The sequence below is a fragment of the Buteo buteo genome, chromosome 5 (genome assembly GCF_964188355.1).
Source record: "Buteo buteo chromosome 5, bButBut1.hap1.1, whole genome shotgun sequence".
Classification (NCBI taxonomy): domain Eukaryota; kingdom Metazoa; phylum Chordata; class Aves; order Accipitriformes; family Accipitridae; genus Buteo; species Buteo buteo.
The window spans coordinates 48,647,658-48,668,174 of NC_134175.1; the positions used below are offsets into that span (position 1 = coordinate 48,647,658).

General features: G+C 36.6%; 1 protein-coding gene across 1 annotated transcript in view; it reads right to left on the reverse strand.

The window, feature by feature from the left end:
* The window catches only part of LRP1B (LDL receptor related protein 1B), a 576,780-nt gene that overhangs the window by 324,980 nt on the left and 231,283 nt on the right, over positions 1 to 20,517 (reverse strand). The window contains exon 7 of the mRNA XM_075027025.1: positions 16,036 to 16,198. Coding sequence (XP_074883126.1) covers positions 16,036 to 16,198 — 163 coding nt within the window. The remainder of the gene's footprint in view (positions 1 to 16,035; positions 16,199 to 20,517) is intronic.

Genomic DNA, 20,517 nt, shown 5'->3' on the forward strand with positions numbered 1-20,517 from the left:
GAAATCCCAGCATGACTTTGCTTGTGCTAAGGGTACCTAGACTTTATGGAATTCAGAGCTCTATTTCGCAGGAGCCTAAAGGTCAGACCTATTGCTGCAAAAATGGAGCAGAATGCATACTGCTTATCGGGATGTGATATATGTATAAATTCAGGCAGCCATAACACAACACCATTTTGTCCACAGGACATATTCGTGGTCTCCATGACAATGTTTGCCCCACAAGACCACTGCCTTGACATCAGTGACCTGAATAGAGCTGTGGTACTTTAGCCCCTGACTTCAGGTCTTACACTCTCCTGCAACCCTACTACCTAATGAGTTTGTTAGGGCTGAATAATATGTCCTAAACTGAATACTACAACATGTATTCAGTCCATATTTAAAGTGATGTTAACGACTGTGCCTAGTTTTACAATGAAATGAAAAAAAGACCGTATTTAAGAGCAGTACATTGTCAGATATGACTGGAGCTTGCCTGTGAGTACCTGCAGTGAGTACACAGTCACTTTGTTGTTGCTGCTTTCAACTGTATTCTTGCTATCCTAGAATGCAAGCAAAATTTTAGATTAAAATATAGACATTTCCTATGCAGTATCACCTGCCGCCTTCATCTGTTAAAGCTGATGCCTTCAAGGTGATCTAGCTAGTTGGTCTTTGGACAATAAAAAAATCCCAAACATTTTGTAATACCGATCTCACAGAAAGCAAAAGCACCATCTGACATAGCACAGAAAGCGCCGTGGGGCACAGGAGGCACCAAGGGCCCCATCTGGTGTAACTTGTATTGTCAGCAAGCAGAGAGCACTCACTCGTGGATACGTTACTGCTTACGCCTTGTAACTGGTCAATGATGCTAATTACAATTAGATGTTCATTGCAGAACTTTATAGCTTGTATGGACAGATGAACACAGACTTGATTAACTAGCTACAGACTAAATGGAGATATTTCTGAAGCTAATGTTTCTGAAAACTATTACCAGAGTTCAGTCAAGTAATATTTCCTGTTACAAACGGGCAACAGGGAAACAGATCATACAGCCATATCTCTAAGGAGTACATTAGATGAAAGATATGAATATCTTTAGCCAGTCTTGTGGTTTGTGTGAGGATATTCACAGTAATAAATCTCTTGTCAAAAAGCTTTTGCATTGTATCTCTCAGCATCTGTACTCCTACTAAAAGCAGTATTATCCCCTATGTGGGTTTTTTTCCCCTTTTTATAGAAGGGTCAAAAGCCAACTCCTGCTATCGTGCTGATAGGCAACTGCTCCCAACTTCATTCTCCTATAAGTGGTGTAACATTAAGGTGATGACAAGCAAGAGTTCGCACTCCCCACACTCTGGCAGCTGTGCTTCTCTGTACCTTCCAATGTCACTTTAAAAAATGGAAGTAGAGGCTGTAGAAATAATTTTCTGAAGTTTTGCTGGGCAGAAGAAAACTATCTTTAAGAATAATGAACAACGGATAACAGAATATAGAACACATCTTGCTTTGAAAAGCAGCACCAAAAAGTAAGGGACGGCAAGCAATATGGAGAAGAGAATTAGACACCATACTGTTCCAACTGAAATAGGATACAGTTGAGTAAGGATGCATAGGAAAAGCTGGATGTCCACTTTGATTTCAACAGAAGCTGAACCAACCCAATGGCTCAGCCCTGTGCAAAATCCCCCTGACCCTCTTTTCAATGAGTAGTGAATCATCTATGCAGCTACAAGACAGGGAGCACCTGGCTGAGCAAGAGGTCATCAGGAAAGGATCTAAAGGGTAGGAGGATCTCAAAGCAAACATAAAGGCTGAGTCCTGTTCATCTTCTCTTGACAGCAGCAGATACAGCTCAAGTTGGTCTTACTCTCACACCGAGTCCATTGCATATTCTCTGGCAGATGCTCACCCACTCTGTTTTGCTAAGTCACTTCCTGCTGTGACCACGTTCAAGCACTGTTGTAAAACTGCTTTTTGTTTATCTTGGATTCTTTTATAGGTCTGGTTTAGAGTGTGGCAACACAAACTGTTCCCTGTTGACTTCTCTCAGTTGATGGAGTGACAGCTGGAAGGGTGCGGAAAGAACATGTAAGAGCGGAAAAATGTAACTGGAAGAGGGAAATCAGAACGTCTAAATCAGTTTTATCAAGGTAACATCTAACTCAGAATCTAGTCCCATGTCAGTTATATCACAATGCTAAGGAAAGACTCCAGAAAAATAGCAAGTATTACACTGAAGTGTTTACAAAAGGAAACAAACAAACAAACTGCCCTACTTCCTTAGCTTCCTAGGAAAATCGAGACCAAATGGAGACTATACGAAGTGCAGCCATTAAATAATCAGAAGTTTGGATGAAGGAGGTGCTGGTGGTAGGCAATATATGGAACAATGTCACAAGAAATGAGTTTCTTAGTCTAGATTAAAAGAAGGTCTGTTAGTTGTCCTGAAGTGTCTAAAAAGTCACTACAAAAGGAGGGAAATAAACTATTCTTCATGTCAGCTTGCAACATAATTCAAGGCAATAACCTTAAGCGGTAAGAGGCAAGGAATGTATAGATTCATGAAATCTCTTCTCTGAATATTATGAAACTGTTACACAAAACCTCCTTGAGGAATGTTGCAGGCTAGTTTGTTCTGCTTTCAAACAAGGTGATAAAATAGGTAACCCCTCAAGCTCTAACTCTAATCTCTACTCTTTTTCCATATGAACAGGAAAAGGTAGAAGGAGGTGTGGATTTATGTAACTTACCTCCACACTGTGAGGTAAGTAAGAACAAAATAAAAACCTGCATCAAAAATGTTACAAGCGCAAGTTCAAGCATTCAAATGTTAGGGAGTATTACAATTCCTGTGTTGTCTTAAATTATCCCATGATATGACCAATCAAAATTCTTTGATTACATCCATGCTTATTATTATTTCAAAACACCCTGCCTCATGCCCTGAAGAGTGACTGTTGCTTTCTGACATTATGTGATGCCTTGTGCCCTTCAACAGAAATTCATTTTGTTCAAATCCTGCTCTGAATACAGAGCTGTTCATTTTCAAAAGGACACTTTACCAGTGTTCACACCACTGTCTCCTACTGATTCCCATATATTAATGAATTCTTCTTCACAAAATGCTCCCAAGCTTAAATGAACTTATCTCCCATAGAACTTAAACTCAGAATTTCAAACTTACCCACTAATTATGACTCTCAACTTAAAATATGTTAAGCCTGATGATATTGCACAGCCTGATTTTGACTTTGACACTAAGACATTATATTTTCAAAACCTTATTCCAAATTACAGACAGCTGAAGACAGCCAAAACTTCTGCATAGCAGGGACACAGGTGGCTCATGCTGGATATTCAAAGACCATAAAATACATAAACATTAGTGTCTTGTAGAACATTTGGCTAAAATAATTCATCGGCCACAGACAGGAATCCTCTCCTAAAATCTTGGACAAAATCCTAAGCAAAATTCAGTTTTCTTCTTTCCCAAGAAAAAAATACTCACTCTTCACACTATCCCTACCGCATTCATGTTCTTCCTACCAAATGGAAGTAACAAATGAGGAAAGCTTCATTAAGCCTGAGAGTCACTGTGGTCTACAATGTGCAAGCCAGCTGTGGTAAGAGAAATGAATGTCTGGTCATGTGTATTTTATGTGTACGTCATACACAGACACACACATCCTATAAAAGCAGCCTAACTTAAACAACTTGGAACAGTCTCAGCTGTTAAGTGAATTGGGTATGACCCATAGGCATTCAAATCTTTCAAAATAAAGCTGCCAGTATATTGAATGTTTAAACATGTGTTTAAGTGCCAATATGAAGATTTCACTTTTGAAAATGTTAGAATATATATAAATTTTAGAGATGTGAGCTGCATACACTGAAGTATTATGATATACTAAAATATTACTATGTTCAGAAAACTGCCTATGTGACAAATAACAAAACAGTAATTTAACAGGGAGACTAATACATACAAAAAAAAAAAAAAACCAAAACCAAAAAAACCTGCCCAAAATCCTTGAACTTTCAGAAGATGTAACACTTTCACAACAGTAAACCATGTCAAACGCTCAGGAACACAAACAAGAGCTTGGCTTGGTGTAGGCAACCAATTTCTGTTCCAATTTAAATATTTTGGTTAGAGGTCTGATTTTCTGTTGAATTCAGTGTAATCCCTGTTGGAAAAGCAGTTTGCTTATTCTCCTCTCCTTATGCTGAGAGAAATGAACCGTGCCAGCAGAAAGTACCATGTATTGTCATTCTGCTGGACAAGATGAGCCAAGAGGTGGTGCTGTACAATTTTTGTGTCTGAAGAAATCTATAAGCAAAATTGTACACGTGTAAAACTTACAAAACCGTAAGATTGTAAGTGGTTATTTTTCAGCAGGTAAAAAAGGCAGTGAGTTTCAAATATCGTACTATTAATATAATGTTCTTATTTAAAATCTGTTAAATATAAATCCCTGAGTATTTTAGTTTGGGGTTTGTAACTTTGCTATCAAATCCTAATGAATAAAAAATATCTAAATCAAACTGAAGCAGAGTCAATGAGACCACTTTTTTTCTTGATGGCCTTCCTCTAGACTTCTCTATGCTAAAAGTCTGCATCTTCAATGAGTTAATTACCCATTGATTCAGGTAAACATGTTTTCAAGTGCCAGTCTGGACACTGTCCAAACTCATAAATTCTGTAGCTTAGAAACACTAAGCCTGAGGCGAACTGCAAACTTGGACTTTTTTTTTTTTTTGGTGTGTATATATGTGTCCATGTGTTTGTGTGTGTTAACTTCCCTCTGAAAATGAATTAACTAGCTCCAGCTAACTGGTAATGAGCAAATTTAAAGTTAAAAAAAAAAAAAAAAATTCTAGCAGTACAGCATATTTATTTTGAAAACTAAAGAAAGCAAGTGCTTCCCCATATAGTTTGCTATCATTTTCTATTTGTTATAGTTTTCAGTATGGTAAAGCAGCAATTGATTCTCTTCGCACCATGGGTTGACATAGTTGTGTATTTCGACAGATAACTTTAGACAACTTATTTAAGAGCTACGTAACTGATCAAACAGAGAAATTTTGTCAGTAATTTGGAAACATTCATCTTTAAAGAAAAGCTGCTCATCAACACAATGTCCATAACCTTCTACCCAATGCAGCAATTAGCCTTCTCAACCACAATAGGAGAAAGCGGCTCATACTGCTTTATGGATGCAAAACTAAACATGACTTTTAAACTTACAATTCAATTGCAGTCTCTGATAAAATCAAGGCAATTCTTAAAAGGCAAGGAATCAGCCTGTGGACAGGAACTTTTGCAGATGTTCCATTGTACATTTTTTATTTTGGCATCAAAATCCTTTTAAACCCCAGTTTTCAGTTTCATTTGCAGTAAATCCAACCACCTCTAAAAGAAAAGAAAAAAAACCCTAAAATTTATTTTTTGACCCTTTTTCCTTAAAATCTCTCCAATCCCTTCAAGTGGAGAAACAAAACAAATCGTTACTTTGGTAATGTTTCAGCTGCATATTTTAAATAGCAACACTGAAATGTTAGTAAATACATTTATTCACATTCATTCTGCTAGTATCCCATTCTTTGACATTACAAGCTTATAGACACATACACATATACAGCCTCCCATACTGAGGAAGTGTAACACAAGGCTAGAATATCCCTGCCAGACATAGTCCTAAGCGTCCCTAATAACAGAGATTACAATTTTCATCTAAGTAATATGCTAACGTCTCCTCAGCCTTGTAAAGTTTTCCTGTATCTATCAAAGTCTCTGCTAATTTTTTTTTTTTTTTTTTTCTGTCCTTTCTTTAACAGGGAGAATAATAACCTACCTTTCTATTTAACTAGTCTTCTGTAAGCAATACTTATAAATTTTCTCAACCTTCTCTTTTCTAGATTAGATTACCACGGTTCCTGGCCATGTTTGGTTTTTGGTTGGTTTTTTTTTTTTTTTTTTTTTTACATCTTCTATTTCTTATTATCTCTAGATTTCCTCCAGCTTTTCTATATCTTCCACCCAAAGGGGTCACATTTCAGCTGAGCTTTAGCAAGGCATGTTCACACTGCTGAGCATAGCAATGAGGACACTGACATGCAAGAAACCTCAGGAAAACAAAATTTGGAAAAACAATATGAAAAACTAACTATCCGTGTAGCCAGCCCTGAGAGAGCAGCAGTTTCTATCAGAATGATACCATCATACTGCTGATGAATTAACTGAATGGGTTCCATCATTTCTGCGAATGTGGGTGGTTCTGGTTAACCCAGAACAAGGGTAATGCCAATGGTTTTATACTTTAAACGCTGCATATACACAGGCGGTGATTTATCATCAGCGAAGAAGGAAATATATGGCATGACAATAGCTTATTAGAAAACCTGTGGTTTACACAATGTTGTAGTGCTACAATACAAAGACTGATGTAAAAACAACACAAGAAATGTGTGGTCATCACTAGAAAAAAAGATTTGGGAAACTTTGTAACATCATAATACAGTATCTGTGTTGAACTTTTTGTTACTATTTTCATTTTGTTCATTTTATAGTAAAAACTTAAAAGTCTCTCTCAATATATATACACACACACACACTCTCTCTAAGAAGTCCGCAATAATGCAAGTACATCTTAAAAAACGATGGGTCCTAAAGAGTTATTTTTTTAAGATATTTTCCTGTGCTTCCACTCGTGCAGTGCTCTAATTTATATCAGAACCTGTCTTCAACACAAATGACCTTACAGAAGCTGGTTGGATAATAAGACAATCAGGTAATAAAGAAAAAAATAAAAGGAGAATTCAAATGGACATGAACATAATGTACGTGCATTACAGAGCCTTAAACTCCCATTTATATTCTCATTCAGAAACAAAGTGGCCTCAATTCTCTCTAGCTTAATTGCTTTCATCTTGAAGAAAATCATTGATAGGGTGATTTAAATCACATAGCTTTTGCCCGAACATTTCAGTTATTAAAAAAAAAAAAAAAGTACTTCAAGACCTCCATACTAGGCAGAATAACATGCCCATTTTCCATCTCCTTCACAAATAACAAATTCTAACTCACAGATTCCCAGTAATTTCAGTAAAAGATGAGCGTTTTGATCAGACGCTTAATGAGCTAAGGACTGAAGGACAGGGATCTGAGGACAGGCATAAGAATAACTACACTAATTACACAGAGACAGTTTAAAACCAAAGTGAGAGGACATGTGTCGTGTCAGCTGTGAATGGCCCCAAGCAATCAAACTCCTGGTGTTTTATTAGTGTTGTTGCCGCTCATGTGTTCAGCCTGGTTTGTTGCGACGGTTCAAGTGGTTAGTAACCGAAAGCACCAGGGACAGCCCATCAAAAAGCAGGTTTGGGTAATGAAGACGCTGCAGTCAGGTGACAGCTGAGTTCTTCAGGTGGGGTCAGGAGAACCTGAGCCAAGTGAGAAAGGCGTGATGCTGCGTTCACAGGCCCCCGGACCAACTAGCTGAAGGGCAACTTTTGCCAAGTTAAAAAGTTTTACTGACCTGTAAGCTATTTTATTGCTTGCATTTTTTTTTTTACAAACTACAGCTATTCTGTGATTTCATTTATGTTTTTGTACTCCCACTGAATTTTTTCCATAATTATTGACACTACGCAAATATTGTTCCTACTAGTAGCAACGTAGCTATGAAATCCATTACCGGGCACATGCTGCATAAGAAAAAAGCTTACTTAAGTCCAGGTTGCAACAGATTTTTCATCAGTATTACACTAGTTAGCCTTTTATTCTCCAGACAGTAGTACTGATTTTTAGATAATACCATCGCTCGGAACATCAGTAAGCTAGTCTAATAACACTGTCAGCGTTCACTTTGCCAACTCCTTCACAAAGTTTTATGATCACTGGAAAAATATATTCTTTATCACTCACAGATTATCATTGCTATTACTTTGAATTCAGCTTGTTTTAGGTACCAAGTACGGTACATCTTCAAGTATATACAAAAGATTGGATATTAATTGTAGTCATCAATTATTAATTTCAGTAATATCTGATTAATAAAAAGGTATGCACTCACATAATTACGTGAAAACATGCATGTACCAAACCTGTTCAAGCTTATTCTATTTTTATTGTCTTGATCATAGCACTTTGATCCAAATCTATAACCTGATGTTGTTAATGAGTTCCCTTTTAATGCAGTTATGTGCTTGATATTTTGATTCCTTCAGTTTTGTCAGTGACTGTGAATACTTTTCAGCTGTATTAGCTGACTTTTACATACAAGCTTATATCTTTCTATGTTCATAAATCCTTTTTTTTTTTTTTTTTTTAGTTTATTGAAGGAAAAAAAATATTTATTTTCTGTTTGCATGTCCATGCAAACTCCTATCATGCTATTTTGGGAAAAAGAGCAGATGAAGTTACCCCTAGTTCCTTTTTGTTATTGCGAACAGCAGCAGCAAGGTTTCCCAGTGAGCAGATCTGTACTGCTGCAGAAGAAACAAAGTTTCAAAGGAGATTAGGTCCAGAGGGAAATGTAAAGGTGACAGAGTTTTATGCCTCAATTTAATTAGCAACAATTAAAATTAAAAGATGGAGTAGCACAGAACTGGAAGTGTTTTCTGAAAACCTGAGATCATACAAAAAATATCTTTTTTTTGCTAAATGTTTAGGAACCATTTGAGCTAAATAGATGACAACAAAGGTAAACATAATTTTAAAAGATTGATTTTGGTCTGATGAAGTATCTTTTCTCCTCTCAGTTGTTTTGGCTCCACTATTATACCATTTCCCACTGTTTAAAGCGTAAAATGGTTTGTGGAGGGGGAGGATGAGCAACAAAATTTGAATTCTCAATGAAAACTTTCATATTATGATTAATTATTACAAAGTTTTTTTGGTGGTTTTTTTTTTGTTGTTGTTTGCTTTGGGGTTTTTTTTGTTGTTTGGTTTGGTTTTATCAAGAAGATTCTTTTTCAGATCACCTTTAAAATTTTCTAGAAGTTAGCATGTCATATATATCTTACAGCTCTTTGAAACTGCTTTGTGGCAAGAAAAGGAACTGAGCTCTTTTAGTAATGGCATATTATTAAAATACTAATGATTTTGCTGTTTAAAAGTGAGCTTTAATGATTATAATACTCCTCTTTGATCAGCAGAAAATGGTGACTACTCTGAGAGGAGAAAAAAAGAGAAAAAAAAAGTTTTAAGACTCAGAGATCTCTCTCAAGCCTTGTGGCTGCTATAAAAGCTCAGAGACAAGAGAGTAAAAAGACAATAAAAAAGGCAGCAGAGAATAAGTGTAGATGTTTTATTTTTATCCTGAAAGACTCCCCTGTCTAAATAACAATGAAGCAAATAAAGAAAAATATGTACTGGTTTGACCTCCCCTGCTTTTTGCATTCCTGCTCTCTTCCTCCCCTGTAAGAAAGTTGATCACCTCACTGATAACAAATTCCTTCACTTTCTCTCCCTTTTCCTTGTTCGAGAAATCACTCAAAATCCAATTGCCGTTTATTGCACTAGCAGGGCATTCTGCCAGGTCAGGCTGAAGACTTTTTCCTTTCTCTCTGCCCACCTGAGCAATCCCTCAGGCATCATGCCATCTCTGGCTACTGTCCAAGAACAGGCATAAAGCAAAAAACCATGCTCCTCCGCAGCCCGGACGCAGGGATCTCCTTCCCTAGTCAGGCTGAATGGGAGAAATAATTCAAATCAAATTACTTGTAATAAAACAAAACGAAACAAAACCAAAAGAAAAAAGAAGAAAGAAGAAAGAAAAAAGAAAAAAAAAGAAAAAAGAAGAAAGAAAAAGAAAAAAGAAGAAAGAAAAAAGTAGGGATTTAAAATACAGATACCTTTAGTACTCCCACTGAGGTCCAAAGTCTTGAAGTGCACAGCCCAAAGTGTTGCTACACCGAAAGTGCCGGCAGTGCCACCCAGCAACCCTCCTCGCCAGGTGCCAGAGCGGCACCTGCTCTCTCGCCCTCTGAACGGGGAGGAGGATCTGCAGGGAAGCTGAAAGGCCTCCTGGTGCAGCCCAGGACCCCACCTCACTCTGTGGGTGTGTTTTGTTACCCATCCGTTTACCTTACATTATGCTTACGACAAGGCAAATAAAAGGTACATGTAAACTCTACTCATCATGTCCAAAAGACAGTGCGTTTATGAGTTGGATTTTTTGAAAGATCTAGGTACAGAAAAAAAGACAAATGAAATGACTTTCAGTAAGTTGATTCGGAAAGGTCTCTCTCCACCTCCTCATCAGCTGACTTGCTCTTTTCTGGCTATCGCAGGTTTTGTAATACAGGATTTCAGGGTTGGCCTCAGGCTCTGTCTAGTCAGACGCTCCATCAAAGACTTCACCCATGCAAAAGTTTCTCTCACCTTTTTTCTAAGATCCTACGAAGTAGGATAGCTCTTACTGGCTTACAAGTCTTCCCATCCTGCCAAACAGGTTGACTTCTCAGCCCCAAACTCATTCTATTTATATCTTCAAAGGGGGAAAAAAAAAAAAAAGAAAAGAAAATCTCTTTGACCTCTTAAGGGTTGTTTTCTATCCTCTGGCATGGCTTTTCCATACCCCAGGCACTATCTCCTGTGCATAGTTCTCTACAAAGGAAACTTTTTGATTCAACGATGTGCAAAACCTTTCCCATTCCCTTGGGTTTTGAGTGTGAACTGCTCAGTGGACCTTACATTACATTTCTGTCTGTCCAATAAATGCAAACATCCCAGGAGAATAATCATGCACAGCTTGAGTAAGAATATACGCAATGGCAGCTAATTGCTCTGGACGATAACAGGGTTCACATGACCAACCTCCAACTTCTTCCTCTTATGCCTGCCAGAATTATTTCAGAAGTAGAATAAATTTACAAGTAAGAAGAAAAACTCAAAAAGGCAGAAAAAACTGTTTCTTATGATTTTTCTAGATCTCTCAAATATGGTATTTTAAAGATGCTGCTCAACTCTGTCCTTATACAGAAGGCTGCATTTCAAAATGTCATCTTACCCCTTGCTTCCTCTGATTTTCTGAAATTTTAGACTAAGGCAAATTTCTCTGCTGTGATTCAAAAGTATCATTATGTATTTTTAATTATTATTATTATTTTCATACTGTAGCTTTGCTTCTAGCCACAGAAAAATCTGTGCATAGAATCCTTAGAATCTAAGAGGAAGTTAATGGAATAATATTGTTATATTTTTTTCTCACAAGAAATTTCTGAGATGAGGAAGGGGAAAACTTAAGCTATTAGTTCTTCCCTTGTTTCCCTTGTTCACCTTTGTGGATCAGAAAGCAACCGACTGACTGCTATTACAGATTTAAAATGCAACAGAATAAATTTCTTTTTGCTGTTGTGCAGTTGTTAGTTGTTATGGGTTTTTTTCCTGACTTATTAACATTACTGAGAAATGGTACGTAACACCGTAACACATTAATAGATGTTGTTCTTCTAACATCATCACATCACAATCTCTTCCTGTATGCATTTACAAATGTTGTGTGAAAGAAGTAAGCAGAGCTTGTGAGTTCTTATTTCTACAACATAGCAGAAAGAAAAGCCGATTAAAAGATTTATTCAAATATTTACATGACACACACTCTTGCAGTATTAAAGTGTGAGCTTGCTCCTTTTACAAATCTCTTCTGCAGGTCTTTTCTGCCCATTGTTACTAATACAACTTCTAAATGGTAGTTACAAGCTCCCATTTCAATGACTTCAGGCTCTACTTGGGCATCCTCTCCGATTTTTCTCTCCCTCCTCCTCCTCTCCCCCTCCGGTACGCCTTGCCTTTATAGAGATTTGTGTAGGAGGCATCTAACCCATTTCCTCACTCCCAGTACTTCTCTACACTCTGCTCCGCGCATCCTCCCACACGCCAGCTTTGCTCTGCACATCCTCTTTGTAAGCTCACCCTGCGCCGCCCTTTCTCTACACATCTCCTTATGTTTGGAACAGTTTTGTAAGTGGGTGCTAGATCAATACCCTCTGCATTTCAAACACTCTCCTTAAAATTCATCTCTTTCCATAAGCCTATGAAATATAGCAGAAAATTACGATCAGCATCCTAAGTAGCATCAGAGCCATCGTTACAAGGTGCGCATTTCTGGAACCAGGTAGCAGCCCTGAGCCAACAGCCCGATCTGCTCTTCCTGCCTTTCCCCTTTTCCTGGCATCCACCAAGAAACCGGAAAATGGGTCCGAGGAGAAATTAAGACACTCTGATACTTATACTACTCCATGTATGGTAGATGTCTAAGCAGCACAATCAGGACTGAACATTTCAAGTGCTCCTGTTGGGAGGGCACTGCAGTATCTCCCTACGCAAACACATTTTTCCGTTGTAAAATGTCGCTATACATTCTCCGTTGCCATTGTGGTGCAGTGGAAGGCAACAATTTACCTTGAACGCTGGAGGTAATTAAGTACACATATTTGCAGTATAAATATGTAGATGTACACAGTTAGCAGTGCATTCTACAATATTAATTCCTAATGTTCTTGAATGCATCCAAATATCAGATAACTTAAACAACATGCATTTTATGCTCCCTATTAAATACAAGGGGATGCAGAGACATAAAAACCATAAAATGCTTTGTCTATAGACACTTAGCTGGTTTGTGGCAGAGCTGGGAGAGAACCTAAATCTGATCTATCCCCTTGCGAGTTTTAAATGTATTACCTTCCCTATCATATATGTATGGTGTTCAAAGTCTCATGAATATGCACACTGATTGCCAAACTAGCTGCAATCCTTTAAAAAGTCATTCCCCACGAGTACAGCAGACCTACACTGAAGACCTGAGCTAGAGATAAAATCATTCTAACTCAGCTCATATTTGTTTCTTGTGACAGTCATCAGCATCACCATCAATTTTACACCAATTTGAAGGACCAGCAAAAGTAACAGCTTCTGTTTCTTGACCACTGAAGAAAAGAAGTCCCAAATTAAAATTTATCAAAACAATGAACTGCAGACCTACGGAGCCAAACATCTTACTTCAAAGGCATTTGATAGATGATACATTATTGCAAAACTATTCTCCCTCTCTGTTTCTGATTGCCACCTTATTTCCTACTAGCATTGTTCTAGCTTTTTCTTCAGTATGTGTTTCACTGACTAGTCTGAAGTACTCACAGTTCCCTCTGGTAATGGCCTGCTTAGCACAGCTCCGATACTTACACTCTGATGCTCTTAACTGAAAATTAGTTGAAGTAACAGATGAGTATTAGTACTGCAAAACCTCTAACTGGGTAAAATATTAGTTCATTGTTTGGAGGGGTGGGATTTTTCAGGTGGGCATCCCTTAGACATAGTCTGGAATAACCAAAAAATGAAACACAGTTCAGACTGATACAAGTGCTGAAATCCTAAGGCAAAGTAACATGCTTAGATTAGAAACATAACTAACTTGCTTGTTCAAGAGCTTTTTGAATAGCAGAATCTTTCTTCTCTCAGTTTAAAGTTCAGTTTTAGAAGACTAACGGAACTTCTTTCATTCATTGTATGATATGAAATAAGCTTACTAGCTCAAGTTCCTTTGTAAGCTCACAGAAGAATATATAAAACCATCACCACTAAACATCTAACAAAACTCGCAGGCACAGAGATGTAAAATTAATCACACTCAATATATATTCTTGAGTTCGACAAGGGGAACCAGTCGGAATGAAGAAATTTTCCACCGGTGCTTTAGTTGTTTTATTGATAAAGGCAGAATTTCTGGTTCATGAAACAACTAAATGCATAACAGCACAGATGTGAACATGTAAGAATAGCAGGGCTTGACCCTCTGCTACTACAGGGAGTTCGTCACAGACATAAAGGCTTGTGATCAAGCTCTGAATTCCTCAACCTAGGAAATGGTCTTCTCTGTGCGAGCGTACCTTCAGGTTGTAGAAGAACACTGGGGCCGATGAACATACCATGACAGCAACACACATTACAGGAGCAAATACCTTACAATGTAATTACATTAAATACCTTAATATGTAATTCTTACAGGAGATAAAAACTCCCATAACAGCCTGGACTTCATATTTAAATTAAAAAAAAAAACAAACCCAAATGTGATTTATAATCATATGCTTAGAGTGTATAAACACAACTGCCTTAAGAAGTCATTGCACACACACTTTTATGCAACTCACTCATTCAGTGCTCAACTTGCAACACTTTTTTAGTATGGATGTTTTTGTGATTCTTTAAATAACATAAAACCAGCAAGTTACCTAGGCAGCAATATCATGCAATACTTCGACACAGAAATATGTCTCAACTACTATCAGCATGAAAGAGTTAAAAGAAAGCAGAAAAGACCAAAAAAAAAAGAAAAAAAAAAAAAGGAACAAAACACATTTAAGTAGCCAGAATGCTTTTTGATTATCTGTTTGCATTCTGTACCAAAACCCAGTAACAAATAAGCAAAAGTAATATAGAAGTTGGGGCTTACCAGTTAAAATCTATGTTAGATATCTGATTAACAGAAAAACATATGTCAGATAATTAATAAAACTGCCAATAAAACCAGTAAAGAAATAACTGCTGAAATACAAAACATGTATTCTGAGAAAATTTTCCACCTGGTGTTTTGATCACGGAATAAATTGGTATTTCTGTATGAAGAATCACACTGTGAAATATCATAATCACTTCTGGTCTTTCCTACATGTAGGCCAGCACTTACATCTACACTAAAATAGACACTACTACTCTTGAATATGGCACTGAAAAAGGCAACTATCTGAGTAAGAATGGTTTGCAGCAAACAGATACCAAACGAAGGAAAAACAGTCTCTCTTTTTCCATTCCACCCCTCCTCACAGAATCAAAGGGTTGGATACGATTCTTACATTCTTGACAGATAAGATTAGCTAATGACAAGCTTTGGATTCATCTAGTAAATCCAGCAAAGAATATACAAGGAAACGTATAGAAAAAAGGCTGCTGTTGGCAAATTTGAAAGCTTCAAGTTCTTTCAGATCAGAACTTGCAGAAAATCAATTTATACATGAATTTTTGTTTTTCTTTTAAAACAACTCTGCAGTCAGATCAAGTCAAGCTTACCATCTGCTGCAGATAGAAATACAGCTATATTCAAGAATCACATTATAAAACTTCTTTGTAAACTTTACATGCAAGCTGTTCTTGTCAGAATTAAAGTCATTGTGATAATGCATCTTAATATTCAATCAGGCTTTAAATAAAGAGTGACAAAAGTCCACACATGGATGACAAGCTGTTCTACAGTAAATATTTTTGTATTTATTGAGAAGGGGCTTATGGCAGTTTAGGACATATTCCATCAGGCATTTCAGTCTAAACTACTTACAGAGTAATAAAACCAAGATAAAATCCCTGTTCTAAAATCCTCACCAAAATTTAGTTTTTAAATCAACTTGATCCTATTCCTATTCCTATTTAATTATGCTTTTACTTCATCATTTGCTTGAAAACTTTTCCCAGCTGGTGGCTGTTACAGAGTGGAAGACTTTTAGCACCCTGTATTTTAAGCAAGGCTTTATTCCCAAGTGATGCTGAATGTATCTATGGAAGAGAAAAAGCAAATACAATGTAATTTTTCCATTATAGCTGACCCTCTAAAGCAGAGTAAAAATTCTTCCACTTTTTTATGTAATTAAACTTGTTAAAGCCATGTCCAATATTCCTGGAACTGAAGGGATACAGTACAAAAAAACCTTGAAAGTTCCTCTTCCACGTACTCTAGTTAGAAACACAATTTACAGAAAAGCAGAGGCAAAAGAAAACATTATGACAGGTAGGGATAATTTTTTTTTTTCATTTTCGATTCCATTTTGAGAAGTTAAGAGGCACATGTTGCAATTAATGTAGTTAACTACTTACTACAAGTTCATTACACATTACTGTTTCTGTTATAGCAACTACACAAGTAACTCAATACACCAGTGAAAAAACAGTTTATAAAACACCTGAATGAAACAGATATACTATATGCCATCACAGACAAGCATACATCATATAAAATAAATCTTAATGCAGATAAATAATCTTACCCTGATGTTGGATCAACAGCTATGGCCTTAGGGTTATTGAGATCCAGCTCGATGAGGGTAATGCACACTGATCCGTTCTGGTTGCAAACGAAGATCCTGTCACTGACGTGATCCACAAAGTAAAAATTTCCAGTGATCCAGTCAATTGCTATTTGCTGTACATCTGTCAAAAAAAAAAAGAAAAAAAAAGAAAGAAAAAAAGGCTTAGAAGTGCAATTGTAATACAAGTAACTGAACTGCTGGCTGCTTCACCAAGAAGATGCTCTACTCAGTTAAAAAGCTGTAGCTGTTTTTACGTGTATTATATGGTATATAATAAGGATTCTCAACACACAAATATTGGTTGGAGAGAATTTTTTCTTTTTAAGTACAAAAGTCTGATTGCAACTTCAAGGGCGTGAAAGATACATATTTGTTTGTAGTTCTTTTAAGTATTTTAAAGTTTATCATTGTGAATTTTTTAATGGTATATTCAGAAGCAACATGACTGCATGATGGTGCATCAGTGAAACAGGGGTCCGAAACGCTGGCGGTTGCAGATGGCAGTGGGAAGGCAGCCTCTGAAGCCATTCAAGTTCTGAAGTTAGTGTTCTAGGATGTCTGCTACACCATGGGGATGCTACACCGATAAAGCTTATAAAAGTTTATTAGTTATGCTTATAAGGGGACTAAAACCAGATTATAAATACTTCACAGAAATTTAAAAAAAAAACACTGTGGGTAGATATGCATGTCTAAAACCACTGTATGTAGTAGCAGACATGCGTGTGCATGCATGCACTTTCATTTAAATTACTTTTTTTTTTGCAGTTCCGAGAAAACTGGATGCTGCCAGATTTCTGATGCAACTGCCTCAGTAAGTAGCATTAAAGTCCCTGTCTACGTGATACTTGTATAGAGGCATTTCTTAACAATGATGCAGGGAGGTTTTGTTCTCGGGATGCTCAGGAAGCTTCACACCTACCTTACACAAGTGTTTTAAAACAGTCAGTTCTTTTTCTTGTGGGATCCTGAAACCACTTTTTGTAAATGCCTTCTAAATCCTGCATTTTTCTTACAAGTCAACCTACCTGTCTATACATAATCTTACTGTTACAGTAAGCAAAAGTATAAAGAAGCACAAAGCACATAACTTTATCAATTTCATTTAACTAAGATTTCTTTACTTCCTATTCTTGTTGACAGTACTGTATGATACCACTCTGTAAGACAGAATTAGTTATTCTTAAATTAAGAATAACTCAATTACTATATTTCCTGTTAAAAGTTTTCAATGATAAATATTCTTTTTTTATTTTTTTTTATTTTGAGAAATATATATTCATTATAGTACAGTGGTTTCAAAATACTGCTAACATAAGTTGCAATTCTTTCATGATGAGAAAAACCAGATGGGATAAAATACCATCTCACATAGTAGCTTTTTTTCGGTTACTTTCAGTTTTCTGTATTTCTATTATCCTTAAGAAGTTGAATTTTTAGTGTTTTTTTCTGCACTCCAGCAAGAAACTATTGCTACCATCACCTACATGCTGCATTGGAGAATATAAAGTAAACTTGATTCAGAAAAAAAATTGTAGTCATTGAGTTTGTGACAATAACTGAGGGCTTATGAGTCATGCATTTGCTAAATACTTAAAACAGACATGGAGACTCATGCATTGTCCTTCAAAGTGCAGGTAACATAAACAAGATTTACTCAATAAAATATCAGGAATAGCTACCAGCTGTATTCCATCTCAGCCATCCCATTACACAGTTCACTGCTGTCTCTTCTATCTCAGATTTCTCCCCTTCTGCTATTCATTTTCCTTTTAAGTCAAAGCGAATATTATGTCGCTTCCCTTCTGATAGCTCCTATTACAAAGATCTGCTGAGCCAGAATAAAGAAATGCTCCATTTAGTCCAGTATCCAACCTCCAGAGGAGGCCAATGTCAGGTACACTCTGAGACATATGCAAGCGCTAACATACTTTAGACAACAGGGAGGAAAAGGTTTTTTTTCTTCTTGTCCAAACAAAATATAGGACATGGTTTTAAAAATATCAGAAAAAAACTCTGTCCCTCTGGAAATCAGTAATAGTTTAAGCATTTTCAATGTGTCTGCTTTCCATTTTCAGAAGTTAGATTTGTAGAATTAAAGGTTTATGGCTCACTGATTCAGTGAGACTTCTGAAAATTGAAGATAGGCTTCCCTGTAATAGAAGCATTTCTGAAAATATTATTTATAAAGGATGAAAGTTACAAAAGGGATTCAATTTTAAATATTTGTAGAAATAAAATTCCTGCACTGAGAGCTCCAGAAGACTGCTATACATTGGGAAGGGAGTGAAAAGGAACAAGCTTAAGTAGCAGCCCACTGGAGGAGGGTACTGTTTTCTTCTTAACCTGTGGGAAAAGTACCTATTTTTACCTAAATGTGATATACACCTGAAAGGCATGTCACACACAGATTATTAGATCTGTTAATATAACAACACTGACATTTATAAAATGTTGGCTCTATTCTTTCCTTAAGTTATTCATTAATGTATCACAAGAAATGGCACTAGCCAGGGTTTTTTATATGGAAAAGAAGGATAATTAATTGCAGGTCATACTAGGGATAACCATTTGCATCACACAGTTAAAACAGAGGCTGCTCAGCAATCCAGGCAAGTGAGGCATCCAGAAGCAATTTCACACCATAACCTTGGTGTCAAAGACTTCAAAAAGCATCGGTAGCTCTTAACACCTATTTACCAGACCTCCCTTCCGCAGCAGGTTGTCTTTGGGAAGGGCACGGAGGTCCCCGCAGCACAGGCTATTTGAGAGACTTAGGCTCATTACAACTGCTTTCCTTGTAAAGCTCTTCATTACAAAGCATGCTATGCTTCAAGACTTAATCATAGAATTTCCAGAAAAAGCAGCACATCAATTCCCATTTTTCTTCAGAAGGCTACTGCATGAAATGGAAGAGACATCACCCACTATGCAAAAAACACTTCTCTCAAAAACAGACCTTCTGGGGCAGTACATCACCGTAATCGAGTAATTAGCCTGGACATCCAACGCACAGGAGCGGTTGCATTTAACAGTTCCAAATACGTTGTGTATTTTAGGTACCACTGATCTAGTGGGGGTTTTGTCTTCTTTGTCCCACGCGCTCTGAGGTGAACTGGACACAAGTGGTTTCTCACAAGAGGTTTATGAAGAATTCTCCAACTCCTTTCCTCCATAAAATTATATTCTACATGAAAAATCCACTTAGCTAGCAGATAACAGTTTTTATGAATCAAACTTTTAATCTCTATGGTTTTGCTAGCAGCTGTGCATTAAGCTGCTTTGAATGGCTCTCCAGTTCTCACACAAGTTCAATGCACTGAACACCATGGAGATAAGGTTTTGGTTGCACTGCGGACTTCTAAAATATATATAACTGCTTGCACTCAAGAAGTTACTGAATTAATTTCATGCCTATTTCTGGACTCCTATATTAAAATCCAATATGTACAGATGTCTAGACCACTCACAACTTTAAAGTAATTAATCTTTTTTTCTTTCATTCGCACAGTTTCAGAAATCTCTAAAAAGAAATGCCTCCCATGGAAAACACAGATGTTTATTCTGAGCAATCTTGTATATATTTTTGAGGTTTTCCTATATTAATAATAGTTTCCTTGGAACATTTCTGCCAAATGTGATCATCCTTCCTTTATTACTTTCTAAAAACTAGGATTTCCTCTTAAGGACTTCACAAAGAATAGTTAAGACATCATACAGTCTAAATTCTACTCTAGTTAATGACATTATGTAGACCATGGGCACAAGCAAAAGTGTGCCTAGAAGTATACTTTTCCTGTTTTTTTAAACACACAAATATTATTATACCTTTAGAGAAAATAGCAATTTTACACGATAGTGGCTAAATCTTCAAAGGGCACTGGGAATATATGTTTTATGGCCAAAATATAGTTTATGAAACTCAGAGTCATATTGAATGACTGTCTTTTTTCACTTTAATTTTCAAACATATAACTTGTACTGTACGCATTACTACATTTATTTCAATTTCAAATCAAGACTTGCATAAGAAGACTTTAGTTAACAGGAGAGAAGGAAAAGCAGCGTGATATTCTTGTATTTATACTGCTGTTGTAATCAAGATTCAGCACACATACTGCCTATTAAAATCAATATTATATTAACAGATTTCATTTTTTCCAGACATTAGAGAAAGACTAGAAACACAAAAATTAGTAATCTTTCTCCAATTATACACTTCAGTAAAATTATCTCTTGTTTTTAATGTGAGAAATGATCTAAGCAAACTATTTGGTGGAACTCATAGGAGTTGGAGTCTTTTTTAGAAACTTCTGAGTGAACTGGGGAATGATTTTGGATAAATATAATGAAAATTAAAAATGCTCATTGCACTCTCCATATGCTTTGGCTAATAATGAAAGAGATAGACAACCTCCCTCTATTTTAAGGGAAAGACCT